This window comes from Rutilus rutilus (genome assembly GCF_951802725.1).
Source record: "Rutilus rutilus genome assembly, chromosome: 4".
In the NCBI taxonomy this organism is placed as follows: domain Eukaryota; kingdom Metazoa; phylum Chordata; class Actinopteri; order Cypriniformes; family Leuciscidae; genus Rutilus; species Rutilus rutilus.
Window position 1 is genome coordinate 15023131 of NC_140212.1, and position 14804 is coordinate 15037934.

Genomic DNA, 14804 nt, shown 5'->3' on the forward strand with positions numbered 1-14804 from the left:
TGCTGTCACAGGGAAAAGTCGAGGACTGGTGGCAGATGAGTTATTAGTACAGACTGTTATTGCGGAACAGTAACGTTAGAGGCTGTTAAAGTTAAAAAGGGACACACACATACCACATCCGCACCTGGACATGAACACGTGGACCCGACACACATATACAGAGGAGATGCTTCCTAAAGAGCGAGGCCTGTATTTTGTTAGACCGCCCCTTTCTGAGGCTTTGAAAGCATCCAGATGATTCAGAGAGCGAAGGGGCGGAGATTAAAGTACCGGTTCAGAGTCACACTCATGTCTTCTGCGGTTTCACCTTCTAAACCTCCAGGAAAACATCCACTAAACATCTCCTGATGCTCTCACACATACACACACACACACACACATTCACAAAAAGCTCAGGCCCAGTAAGGAAATGTACAGTCGCACTTTATGACACTCATACTGTTGACAAACACAGTGAAGTTGCAAGGAGAGAACATATCTAAACTGTTAAACTTAGCTGGGAAACATTAACACATGCAAAGCAGACGTATGTGTGTTTGTGCATTATTTTCTATGGTGACTGTGATTTCAACACTGTAAGTGTAGAGCAGGTTAGAGATAGACCGATAAGGAAAAACAAAAATCTAGTTTAAAACACATGTGCCAAATTCCCAGGAATGTACTCTTTATATATATATATATATATATATATATATATATATACATACACTACTGTTCAAAAGTTTAAATATTTTTAAAAGAAGTATCTTCTGCTCACCAAGGCTGCATTTATTTGATAAAAAACAATTTAAAAAAAACTGTAATATTGTGAAATATTATGACAATTTAAAATGTCTGTTTTCTATTTTAATATATTTTAAATTGTAATTTATTTCTGTGATCAAAGCTGAATTTTCAGCATCATTACTCCAGTCTTCAGTGTCACATGATCCTTCAGAAATCATTCTAATATGATGATTTGATGCTCAAGAAACTTTCATTATTATTATCAATGTTGAAAACAGTTGTGTACTAATTTTTTTCAAAATTCTTTGATGAATAGAAAGTTCAAAAGAACAGCATTTATTTAAAATAGAATATTTTCTAACATTATAAATGTCTTTACTGTAACTTTTGATCAATTTAACTCATCCTTGATGAATAAAAGTTTTGATTTATTTTATTTCTTTCCCCCAAAAATAAAATTTAAATTCTTACTGACCCCAAACTTTTGAACGGTAGTGTTTAATGTTACAAAAGCTTTAGATTTAAGATAAATGCTGTTCTTTTGAACTTTCTATTCATCAAAGCATAATGAAATACAAATGTAAATAACTGTTTTCAACATTGATAATAATCATAAATGTTTCTTGAGCATCAAATCATCATATTAGAATGATTTCTGAAGGATCATGTGACACCGAAGACTGGAGTAATGATGCTGAAAATTCAGCTTTGATCACAGGAATAAATTAGACTTTACTGTATATTCACATAGAAAACAACTGTTTTAAATCAGAATAATATTTCACAATATTACTGTTTTTGTTTGTATTTTTAATCAAATAAATGCAGCCTTGGTGAGCAGAAGATACTTCTTTTAAAAACATTAAAAATCTTACTGACCCCAAACTTTTGAACGGTAGTGTATATCAGTAAAAAGTATGCCAAACCGTTTAGTATATTTTTCTTTTAAAGAATTTCATCCTGTATTTTTTTCCTCATTTTAATATCAGGACAGTTGTATCACCCTGACATTTTGTTTTTTACTTTAAAAAAGAATTTTAATGAAGAAAATGAAGACACTATGTATGAACTTTTGCATGTCTTTATGAATACCCCTAAAAGCATACTTGCATGTAAGGTCTTTCTGTCCCCAATATTAAAATTTTAAAAAGTTACATTAACTCGAGTGTCTTGGACTAAGTGCGTACAATCACTAAAATGGGTTAAATTTGGATTTGAATCTTTCTTGACAATGAACAGCTCAGAAAATGTGAAAGACGATTCCATCTGAGCCTGGATATCGTCACAAAAAAACAATATCGGCCGATCTCTAGTGAGTATCACTGGACACAGCGAGAAGGAAATACAGAAGGAAAATACTTGCCGGAATTATTTGAGGGACTCCAAGCTATGTACAGACAGGGAAAACAGGAAAGGAGGAGAGATGGAGAGAAAAACACAGAGAGAGAGAGAGAGAGAGAGAATGAAACGGGTTTGGGGAGGGCAAAATAAAGGAAAGAACATGAGGGGTTTCACAATATTTTATTCAACCCCAGAAGCTTTGAATAAGAATATTGCACAGGAACTGTGAGGGCTCTCCTGAATAGATGGGCATTTGAGATTGGCTTTCCTTTCCCAAAAGCCACATGAGAGAGGACGAGAGGGTAAACACACGCACAGAGGTGCATCTGGAAGAAAAACAGGGTGTAATATGCTCAGGGTGAGTCGCTTTTGCCTTTAAGGGGGTCGTCGTCCCGTCTGGCGAGGCGCTCTCGAAGACAGACCACAACCGAGGAACCACGCTGTTGCATCTCCAGAGGAGGTGAGGGTTTCGAAAAACAAAAGATGTGAGATGAACGGAGGGCGCAGGGTTGAGCTCTCTGAATATAAACCAGGAGCTCACACAACGGCTTCTCATCTCTGAGGCCGAGAGATTGGCATTCCACTGAGTTTGATAAAGGCGAGTGATGGTCCCGTGGGTACTTACATTTTGCCTGAGTGATGGTATCTCCAATAGTGGCCTTGATGTAGCTCACACTGTAATCGGGTAGAACTAAAGCAAGACTACAGAGAGAAGACAGAAAATAAATGATGAAGAAAAGCAGTAGTCTTCCTGACATTATCTGAAGTGAGAAATTAACACCCAGTGGAATCAAAATTGGTGTTTTGTAGCTTTTAGTCCATGTAGGGTAGAATTTATAGATTCAAACTCAAATGAAGGATATTTTATCCTCATCCTATGCCTAAATTACTGTTTTCTCTCATATGTGTCCTTATGGAAGTACAATGTAAAAGATCTATTGAATACAGTTAATTGTGATTTTGAACAGTGCCCTCTAGTGGCAATTCATATGTTCACAAACACACCTCCACAACACAAAAACATGTAACAAAGAACTTAAAATAAAATAAAAGATTTGCAGACCTGTAGTCTGTCTGACTGACTGGAGCCCAAGTGTAGGTTCTGGTGCCCCTGTCTATGTAACGCTGCAATGAGAATAAAACAATTAACCAATGAAAGTGGTTCAATGAACCATTAATCCCTGTTTTACTTCTAAATAACTAGTGTTGTAGCCAATGTTTCTCAACTGGTCAGCTGCAAACCAAAAAAAACATTTAAAAGGAAGGAGAAAATGCTTTCCATATCTTTTTGTTGTTGATGTCAAAGGATGTGTGGCCAGTCAAACTCTGTACCATTTTAGTGCAATTTCATCTGTCATTTGTTAAAAGAAAAATATGATCTATTTGACTAGGATAAACTTGATTTTTACTGACGACAATGTGTTTTGTGCTGTGAATTACTACCAGAGATATTTTTGAAACTAATAAAAAAATTATACATTGTAATATGATGATTTCAAGGCCATTTTGTTTGCTTTTGTACAAGTGTTACAATTTGAAACCATTTTTATGTTGTTTCCATGTGTGTAAAATCTGGGTTCTGAAGAAAAACCAGCAGAGAAGCACTGCTTGTTTAAAGTATGCACAATTACCTCATCTTGTGACTTTACAAGTGTGTGGACTCCCTTTTGACCCTTTTGACCATCTATCATGTTTCTTCTGATCTAAAGACAGACAGAAAGTCAGACAGGTGTGTCACTGATTGCTATTAATACGTCACTGGATCTTTAAAAGCCGACAACTAAAAAAGGACATTGCTTTCATTTGCTATTGTAATCTAATGTCCCGCTGGTCACTCTCAAGTGAGAAAATAAGTCATTTGGGCTGTGAAGTGAGAAAATTATATTTTTATATTCAACATTATTGTTATGAAATCACACAGGACTGAGAATCAACTTTGCAGTTTGTTGATGCTTCGATAATAACTTTGTTATGACTTCAACAGCTGTACAACAGAGCACAAGGGATGTTACAAAATCACACCAGCTTTGAATCTGATTATTGATATCAGATTTTTCAGCTTAACGGGACAGGTCACTCAAAAATGAAAATTCTGTTACTCATGTTAAGAAGATATTCTGAAGAAAAAAAGTCTCAAGAGTTTTTTTTTGGTTGTTGTTGTTTTGTTCATGCCATTCAATTCAGTTGGGTCCATTGACTTTCAATGTATGGACAAATAATATTGTCTTTTCTGTCCTGCATACGTCATACAGGTTTTCTCTATATTGCTCACCTCTACTTTCATTTCATCCTCTAGTTCAGCATCCAGGAAGTCCAACGTCACGGGTTCCTGAGACTTGAGATCCTGCAGACAAACAACAACAACTTTCAAAGTAATACCATAAATCAATACTGGTCAACACACCATATTTTGTATGCAAAAATATTTACCGATGAGTCACTTTTTCCTTGAAGAAGTGCCTACCGAGGAACCGTTTCTCAACATTCCTATTTTGTTCCATACAAAGTGTTCTCTAATCCCATGGATCACTGACTAAACATTTACTGATTGTCATGCACGTGTTTCGAATAAATGTCGTTTCATCTGTGAACTAAACAGAACGATTGTGTTTGGATTGCACAAATGATATTCATTACAAAGGGCAGATGACCTCTGTGGATGTGGGTGGCCTGCATTATTTCAACATAACCTGTAGTGAAGGTTCTTCAGCCATGCACAACTGACCATACACATGGTTATGGGAAGCAAGTTTGTCTAAGAAGAGAGAAAGAAATATGAGTGAGAGCCGTACCTTTGGCTGAAGGTTGGGATGAAGTAGCACATAGCCGTTGGGGTCGATGGCGAAGTAATATCCATTTGGCCCGAGCTTTATAAAACAAAAGACAAGAGCGATGATGCATTTGATAGGCTGTTTTTGTTATTGACTGCAAAATGACATTTGTTCTTATTGTATATTATTATTATTAATTATTATATATTATTGTACTTAAGCTATTTTAGTTTCATTAAAATAATATTAAAAAAAACATAAACATTTACATATTTCTTGAATTTTAACAATGTGATTTCTATTGGGTTATAAGTATTGACTAAAATTTAAATGCAAAATTCATTGTTTCAATTTATTACATAAAAACGAATTTATTCACTAATTTAACTGTCAAACTCAGACACAAAAGGTCTGATTCCCTTGCTTTCATTGCGTATGTATGTCTATATTTAAGATTTATCTTTTATTTCAAAAGAGTTGGGAGAATTGTTTCACATGATATGACCTATTTAAATTTATTTGCCATTAAAAACATCAAGATTTAGTAAACACAAGGAATGCAGCAGCACTGAACGTGACCCAGCTGCTACAGTTCAATGCAATGGTTGTGCAAGTTCTTCGATGTTGCAAACCATCAGTCGTAAATAAAGAAGTGCAGATTGCACCCACACGCTCTCACGCCTTACAGTGAAACGAGGAGTCAGTCTCTTGATGTCGTCCAGAGACACGTCTATGGCCATCACCCCCAGAATCAACTGGCTTTGGCCCTGCAATTGATAACAAGGACTTTTGAAAACAGATCTGGTTCCACTTCAGTTCATCTGATTCATAAGACAAACATGAATTAACTGAGAACATGAATGTGCCACAAAATAGTACTTTTTTATTCTCAGTTTTCTTGTCTGGAATGTTCCTGGTTTTATTGAACACTGGTAGAGTGCCTGTAATCACAAGGCCCAGTTCCTGCAACACAACCAACAGCCATTTAGTACTTTTTGAATCAGTATAATTTAACAGATCTACTGATACAGATATTTAAGAGTTGACGCACCAGTGCATCCATGTAAACGTTGGTCCACTGCACATTTTTTGCTTTCTTGTCTTCTTTCACCATGGGCCTGCCCAACACATCCAGGTACTCCTGTATGTAAAGTAGTCTGGTTACATTGAAATATGATGCTGGAAAGAAGTCACATTTATGCACTAGAGTGATGCTGTCAAATACCTGGGTGTTGATCCTGATGGCTCCAATGGATGGAATCTCATAGTAAAAACCTGCAGGAAACTTTAACATCTCAATACATGGTTATATATAAACACATATTAGGCTAAATGTCTTTCACATTTCATATCATTAAATTTCAGTGTGTTTTACCTTTGTTTTTGCAAGCCATCCATTGAATTGGTGACTTATCATAGTTATGCTGGCCCACAGAAAAGGTGAAGATTCGGACCTGAGAGAAGAGAGAAACAAATGGATATTGACATAATTATAGTGGAAAAGTCGGTGTATGCATGTACATCTTAGATGTACTTTGGTGATATTAACAATTAATTAAACAACAATTAATATATTAACAAAACCTCCATTTGGGACATCCGAGTATACACATTCATTCGTAAAAAAAAAAAAAAAAAAAAAAAAAAAATTATATATATATATATATATATATATATATATATATATACACACACACTGTATTTATATATAAATACACACACACACATTTTCAGCATCATTTCTCCAGTCTTCAGTGTCACATGATCCTTCAGAAATCATTCTAATACACTGATTTGCTGCTTAAAAAACATTTCTTATTATTATTACTATTAAAACAGCTGCTTAAAATATTTGTGGAAACCCTGCTTATACATTTGTTACGGGATTTGATGAATTGAAGGTTCAAAAGAATAAAGAAAAAGAAACTTTCAGTAAGGGTTAGTGTATAATATGTATTATTAGCTGTACACAAAACAGTAGAAGTCTATGGATTGCCCGGATTTATAAAGCTATAAGTCTGTGTGTGTGTGTGTGTGTGTCCTCACCTTCCTCTCGGGGTTGTACTCATTAAAGATCTCTGAAGCTCTGTCCTCCCCTCCATCAGTAAATAGCATGATGATCTTATTACAGTTTGCTCTTGAAATATTAATCTATGAAAGGAACAAATCAATTTGCGAAGGCAAAGATTCTGGCCAGCATTACAATAACAGTCCAAGAAAAACGAGACACAGTAAACCAATGTGATGCCTCTAATATTCACAGCTGCTGTTGATCAAATTTTTTGTTGATTATAACTAGCATAGGCCACAAGATGGTGCAATAAACTAAAAATTGTATTTATTCTTACTGAGGAGAGCTGGTCAAAAGCCTCCTTGAAGCCGATTTTATAGTCAGTGGTGCCGTTCGCAGTGATCTTCTGTACCGCCTCCTTCAAAATCTTCTTATTGCGGACGTTTGCTTGGACCAGGTGTTCAAAGCAGGCAACCGACTTGGCCGAATTGTTGAACTGAAACCATATGAAAGCATTGTGGTTAGTTGGCAAGTTATCAGTAAAAATCTAAGAAAACTGTGAGGTACAGTACATCTCACTCGCACACATGCAAGGACAGTTATGAAATCATTTTACATCATTCAGACTCAAGGCTCCTCTATACAAGTCCCATGGCTCAGTGCCAGCAATACACTTAGAGCACTGTTGCCTAATTTCATTAACGTCAAGCTAACGTCACACAGCTGGAGTCAGGCCATAAAATACAAGCGCAAAGCTATTAAAGGAATAGAGGAAGAAAGTTAATTGAAAATATACAAAACAACTCACTTGAAAGCAGAACACAGAGTTTGTGATTTCTATTCCTGTCAGTAGTCTCACACACAAAATAAAATAAACGATGCATTTCATAAATGAATTGCACAGCGTCTGAAGCAGAAGATGATGGGAAACATCAATAATTCTTTGGCGTGCCACCTCAGCGGTGCCTAACTGAAACCGCGAAAAATTAACTATGAAGTTATGGATGCTTGGAGGCTCGATGCCTCTGTTTCCCTCAAATTTTCTAGTCCTAGCAGGAATCCAGATTTTTTTTGAGGAGCGTCAGAGGAGTTCATCATTCAAACAGACTCTCAGCAAAAACACACACAGCTCCAGTATACTCACAGAGACGATGTTGACGTAATCATCGTCAGAGAGGGTTTCCAGCATCTCACTGACGGAAGTGCGAATGAGCTTCAACGTCAGGCCCGACACACTTCCACTCCTACAGAGAAGCACAGCATAGTTAGAACATGTTTATTACTATATAATAACTAACTGAAGAACAACAAAAATCATAATACAACCGAAATGACATTTAGGCTTTTAACGGCTCCAGAACTGACATGCTGGATCAGGTTTTTAACGGGTTAATAATCACTCTGTGATTCCAATGGGAGGTGTGTGGGCTTCAGTGTTTAGTCGTTTAGCTAAACTACATTGATTGGCTGAAGCTGATCTACACTAATGGGCTCAATGCCCAGACAGCACATCACCATCATCATTACAGCTGAGCAATAACAGAATAAACTCTACAAGGCCATATTTTCTAATACAACGAGGCTAATTACACTCGTAACCTAAAGACTCCCCTTAAGTATGATAAAGCACATTAATCTCAAATGCCTGCTTTTGATGAATTTGGAATATTTCTGGATCATATCCATAACCTGACTTTTCAGTTACATCTACATGATACATTTATGTTAATGCAAAGCATGACTCTAATGGGATTTTGAATGTAAATATTAAATTAATAAGTTGTGAATAACAGTTTTAGGTGCTTTATGGAAACTTGCTACTTGGAAAGATTCAATGTTTGATATTCATAAACTGCTTCTTTTAATAAAAATACTCTATTAAAAAGCCTGCCAAAGATCTCCCAAAAAAAATTTGTTTATTACTCTCACTTTGCATTGGCTCAGCGCCACACTGTGTCATTCTTTAATCAGCCTCTCTCACTAATGTTGATAAATGACTCTAATGCAGAACTAACATTAGCTCTTTAAATGGATAGTGTGGAATCTGTCACACGCAATGAAAAATTACATTATGCTGATAAACCAATTACTCAAAGTGCACAACCGAATCAGGATTCAGCTCAGTGGCTTTGTGTCAGTGAGTGTATGAACTGTAACAGTAAATCACAGAGACTTCACTCACGCGTCCACCAGGATCAACATGTCTTTAGGTGAAGCTGCACCCTGGATATACCTGCAAACAACACAGGAGAAAAACCATCAGGCATTACAACTGAGAGAGAAAATAAAGAAAATAGCACTTGTTATCTCCCTCACATACACACATATGGAGATTTAAAAAAACAAAACACACAGGTTTACTCACCAGGGCCTTCGGCGTACATCATACAGGTCGATCTTGTTCGGTGTGTTCTTTGTGTCAACCCAAGGAGAAGCTATAGCAGATGGGATACTGGGATTATTATCGTTCAGTCGTTCAATTAATCAATAATCAATTAACCAAACAAGGGAGTCAGTGAGTGGGTGAGTGAGTGAGTGAGTCAGTCAGTCAGTCAGTCAGTGTGTGCGTGTGTGTGTGCGTGTGTGAGTCAATCAGTGAATCAGTCAGTCCAATCAATCAATCAATCAATCAATCAATTTAAACAATTCAAATTTAGGTTTAGAATTTATTAAAAATGTCAATAAATTAAAATGATTTTGATAATAGCTAAGAGCTTATCAGAGGAACGGTTCATCACCATTTAACCTTCTAAATAAATAAATAAACAAACAAACACAGTTTGAAATCAGCACAACAGCCATTTAAGCACAACAGCCATTTAAGAATTTAATACTTAGACCTGCATGAGTTTGTCTATTGTTCAGTGCACTTGTTTTTGATGTCCTGTTCTTGAATTCTTGCCCCGTTCATTGATCACCGGCACCTTAGCTCAATAGTCTATGGCTTTGTTCCAAATGCCTCCCTCACAAACCACTATCAGCTATGAAATGTATTTGTTAACTGTAAATGCACCATACTGTATGACTGTATATATAGTGTCAATGTGCTATCCATAGTCTCTGTGTTATGGTGAATGCCTGTAAATATTCGTATTCATTCCAGTGCTCTACCTGGGAAGTATCGAGCCAGGCCAGTTGCACTGCCAAACACCTGCCAGAGGAGGGACGGGTTATCTTCCTTGTTCTTCCTGAAGACCTCATCCAGAGCCGCAGTCCAGTTTAGCTCATTCAGGATTATAGTGGCTGTTACAAACATATAAATATACAGGATAAATCTCATTTGATGATCGTAACTTACGGACATGAAGCATCTCTACAGGTCTAATGTGATTGAACTCAAGCTGACGTGTATTCTGAGAGCTTTGTTCTAACAAACCCTCAAATGAATCCCAATTCAGCAATAAATCAATAAACTGGCTCTCAAAATTTCAGACACCATCATGTTAAGCTAAACTCGAAAGTGATAAACCACTTGGAGAAGCTGTGGTAGAGGAAACAACAAAGTGAACTATTAGCTAATGCAGTTCTAATGGATTTAGAGGAAAATTGGGCCTTTTTCCAGAGAATGTCATAAATGGGCACTATGTCTGCTGTAAGTGAGAGTGATGTTAACATTTTAAAATGAACATAAATGAGCGCCCTGGCAAAGATATGACATCAATTCCCATGACGCCACGTGACTCATTCTTTAAAAATAAAAGCCTTTGATATTTCTTACTTCTGTTGGTTTAGTATTATGATACTAAATTATTATTATAATCATTACCGCCGGAGCCTTGACAGTCTAATTCTGAAAGGAACTGGTGTGTTTGATCCCATGGGACATCTTTTATTACCCCTAATGCCACCCACTTCCTCTTTCCATCAAGACTCCTCCCACTCTAGGTGTGTAAATCGATACAGGCTTCACTCGAAAGCAAGGTTATTGTAGGTTTGCATTTTTTTATAATTTTTTATTTTAATATCATTTTTTAATTTCCTATAAATTTCATTTTAGTTTAGTTTTTATTTTGTGAACACATTTCTATTTAGTTTTTATATATTTAGTGTCAGTTTTAGTTATTTAGCAGAGTTAACAGAACACTTCCAGTTAAAGACATTTAATTTCAGCAAAGTTTAATGTTTGCAGTTTAACTCTTGTAAAAACCTCTTAATAATAAAAATGAAATATTTCTTTGAGGATGAACAAAGAACCAAACAAATGCAACTAAAAAGTAAAAATGATTCATACATCATAAAATTAAATCTTGTTAAACATGGTGTATATGAAAAAGGAAAAAAATATGCGTATGATTATTATGATTATTCTTTAAGGTTATTTCTATGATTAATCCTTTCAAACATTATTCTTGTATTGATCTATTTATGCTTTTTGTCTATTGAATGTTTTAAAATCACATAGGCATAGATATACTCATATTCAAATGTTCTATTCAGACCAGACATTTAGTTTACTAGACATGCTATTGGTTTTTTTCCGTTTTGTGTGGTATTTTGTCTAATATGTGTGGTATCTTGTTACAGTCAGTAAAACACCACCACTTACACACGCACAGGGCTCAACAGTAAGGGTTTTTGTCTGCTGGTCCAGATTTGGTGTTAGGAGTGGCATATCTAGCTAGATGTGGAAGTAGGCCATGATAGTGAAATTACTGAGCCTACTCCCTCCACCAGCCCTGTATACGGGAAGTTGCTTGATATAATGGCCCGCGCCACGGTCAGGTTGAATTTGACGTGGTTGATTTGATATTTCTGCCAATAGTTTGGCATGCGTGCTCAGACACCGGTCACTCTGAAAGTGTTACCCGTACCATATATATACATACATTCATGGCAAGCCATCAACTAGCTCCAAACTCTCTCACACTGGTCCAGGAAACAGCTCTAAACACACAATAAGCATTATAGTGGTGTTGTGGAGATGGTTGTGAGTGCTAATTTGCAGGATCAGTGCAGAATCAAGAAAGCCTGTAATCATCCCATGAGAGGATATCCCTTCCACACACACACACACACACACACACACACACACAGAGACTCAGTAAGTTAGAGGTCAATAGTGCAAGGAGAGGACGACACACCTTTCTACATAAGAATAGTCCATGAAGGCATCATAATTTACTGTTTCTAAAGGAAGTGCATTAGTGAATGAGAGTGTAGCTGATCACAAACATATATTTGTGTGTGTGTGTGTGTGTGTGTGTGTGTGTGTGTGTGTGTGTGTGTGTGTGTGTGTTGTGTGTGTGTGTGTGTGTGTGTGTGTGTGTGTGTGTGTGTGTGTGTGTGTGTGTGTGTGTGGGATCAGTGGTTTCACACCCCTTCCTGTTGTTCATCCATCAGGCTGTCAGTATGCAGGTTTAGACACAACACACATCCTCATTAGCTAACACCCATTCAACCAGATCTCTATCTCTGTCTATCTCTATTTGCTTCTGTCTGGAAATTAAGCACAAATAACTTTCCTCAAGATCAAACTCCCATTACAATAATTTCATTTGAAATTGGAAGCGCTATGCTATGACTGTAAAACTATTCTTGGGCCCAAAATGAACACTGGCCAAGTAGCAAATGTGTGGTTAAAAATGGAAATAACACTTAGGCAGTGATTCTATTAGAAGCTGTGACCTAATAAATGGTTTAAATCAAAATACATGAATCGTGTAAGTGACTTGCATAAATCAAACCAAAAAGAAAACATATGGTACGTCTTTTAACGTCTTTTTTTCTGTAGAACATTTGGTGACACATGCATGAAAATATCCGTCGCATTATGTGACCTAAATTAACATATTAAGAACAAAATCACAATGTGTTTTCATGACTTTTTACAGAGAAACAGATAATAAAATAAATAAAAAATAATAACTGGTTAAATAATAATAAAAATGTATGTGACCAAAATTAAATTAGGTACAAAATCACAATGTGTCTATAAAAGTATAAAAAAATTATAATAATTGGATTAAGAAGAAGAATTTTACTATATATATATTGTATATACTGTACTCATAACACTCCAAGGTATATACAACAGTAACAAACAATGGTATTGGTAGTCAGACTCCAATTTTATGTAATACCAGTATCACAATCGTATACCATCTCTGCCATGATAATGTTTTTAAATATAAGAATGTGAAACTGCAATAACCGCAGGTAGAAATTGTTTTTAAGAACAGCGGTCGACTATGCACTGGTCTTTGTTTCTTTATTACGACAAACAAAAAGAATTTATAGCTCAATTCAATGAGAGCGCACGAGAGAGAGAGAGAGAGAGAGAGAGAGAGAGAGGGAGGGAGAGAGAGAGAGAGGGAGAGAGAGGGAGAGAGAGAGAAAGAGAGAGAGAGAGAGAGAGAGAGAGAGAGAGAGAGAGAGAGAGAGAGAGAGAGAGAGAGAGAGAGAGAGAGAGAGAGAGAGAGAGAGAGAGAGAGAGAGAGAGAGAGAGAGTATGTGGAGGAAGATTTGATGACAACTTCCATTGGTTTAAATGAATCAGGGCAGATAGTCAACAGAAAAACCAATCTGAGCACTATGAGCACAGCCAGAGGGATCCGTGTGACATACACACGTCATCGTGCTCTCTCTAACACACACACTCTGAACATGTCTATGTCCATCTTGAGATTGTGGTGACAGATGACACGATGTGTTGAGGCAAAAAGTACAGATTCGTGTCTTAATAAGACACAAATACAGACAGCCCAGAGCCTCCAATAACACACACATATATAAAAATACACAAACACTTGAATAATCAGCCACATTATTACATAACAAACTATTATTAAATATAGAGAGTTGAAAAAAAAGTCAGATTTAATGAAAAATAATGAATATTGCCTGAAAGCTTCACCCAGTGGCTGTCGCTGGGAAGGGGGTCATGGGTAAGCACTAAGCAATGCTGCCGGACCAAGAAAATCAGGCGGAAAGCAAAAGGTACTGAGAGTAATTTGAAGTGAGTAAAAGTAGATAAAGAGAGACAGCGGGACAGAGCGAGATGAGTCATATGATGAACACGGCTGCTTCAGTCCTCATCTAGAACACAAATATCACATCAAACTCATTTGCCAGTGAAACACTCACATGTTAAGCCACAGTGAGTCGACCGCTGAGGACAACTGATTTTATGGAAGTAAAATAATAACAAATGTTTTTGAAACAAAAAAGCTTGTTGAATTGCACTAATAAAAAAATAAAATAAAAAAAATGCATTGCATTAACAGTGCTTGCATTGTATTTTTAGGGCTAGCATTTGTATGTGCTGAAATTCAACATTGAATATTGAATATTTAAGCTGTGAATATTTCAATTCAAAACATTTCACACATATTTTCATTATTAAAAATTCAAAAATTCATATTCACCTTTCAGATCTCACTTCCAAAATGTTCATTCTGTTTAAAATACAACCTATAATATTCTATATTAACCTATATTAATTTTCAGTCCATTTTATTTCGCCTTACAAATTCGCTTCCACAAATTCAGTGGTTCAAATTCGACAGCAAATTCGACACTTGACATCTGGGAACGGCAGGAATAGCAGTAGATTACCGACTAATAATCTCCATAGCTGTTAGTCGACCTCACCAGCAGGAGGTGCAAGCAGTTGTTTACGAAGACCAGAGCAACGGGTGAGAGAGTCATTCATTCATAAAAACGGATTTACAGAAATGGAGCAAGCCGTCAGACCAGCAGTAGCTATATATGGAAAAGCTGATAAAGACACAAAAGCTGTGTTTACATTGAAGTCTTCACAGTTAGTTTACCGTGAACGAGATTATAACGTTATTCCCTGATGCTGACGTACAGATCAAATGTTAAATCTGAGGTGGTAGACATATATTTCTCTCGGTTGTTTAGTTTCCTTAACTTTATATAGCGGAGCTGTGCTTCAGAACTGGGGGTTCCCTCAATACGTCATTCTCCAGGATTCCCCTGCCATCGGGATGTGA

General features: G+C 36.5%; 1 protein-coding gene across 1 annotated transcript in view; it reads right to left on the bottom strand.

The window, feature by feature from the left end:
• The window catches only part of cacna2d1a (calcium channel, voltage-dependent, alpha 2/delta subunit 1a), a gene marked incomplete at its 3' end in the record, with an annotated part of 60741 nt that overhangs the window by 8726 nt on the left and 37211 nt on the right, over positions 1 to 14804 (bottom strand). The window contains 18 exon segments of the mRNA XM_084406262.1: positions 2086 to 2090; positions 2092 to 2113; positions 2693 to 2769; positions 3131 to 3192; positions 3699 to 3770; positions 4340 to 4411; positions 4860 to 4934; positions 5525 to 5605; positions 5718 to 5801; positions 5890 to 5979; positions 6064 to 6113; positions 6214 to 6292; positions 6885 to 6989; positions 7187 to 7345; positions 7994 to 8093; positions 9032 to 9082; positions 9215 to 9284; positions 9961 to 10092. Of these exon segments, the coding sequence (XP_084262388.1) occupies positions 2086 to 2090; positions 2092 to 2113; positions 2693 to 2769; positions 3131 to 3192; positions 3699 to 3770; positions 4340 to 4411; positions 4860 to 4934; positions 5525 to 5605; positions 5718 to 5801; positions 5890 to 5979; positions 6064 to 6113; positions 6214 to 6292; positions 6885 to 6989; positions 7187 to 7345; positions 7994 to 8093; positions 9032 to 9082; positions 9215 to 9284; positions 9961 to 10092 (1386 nt within the window).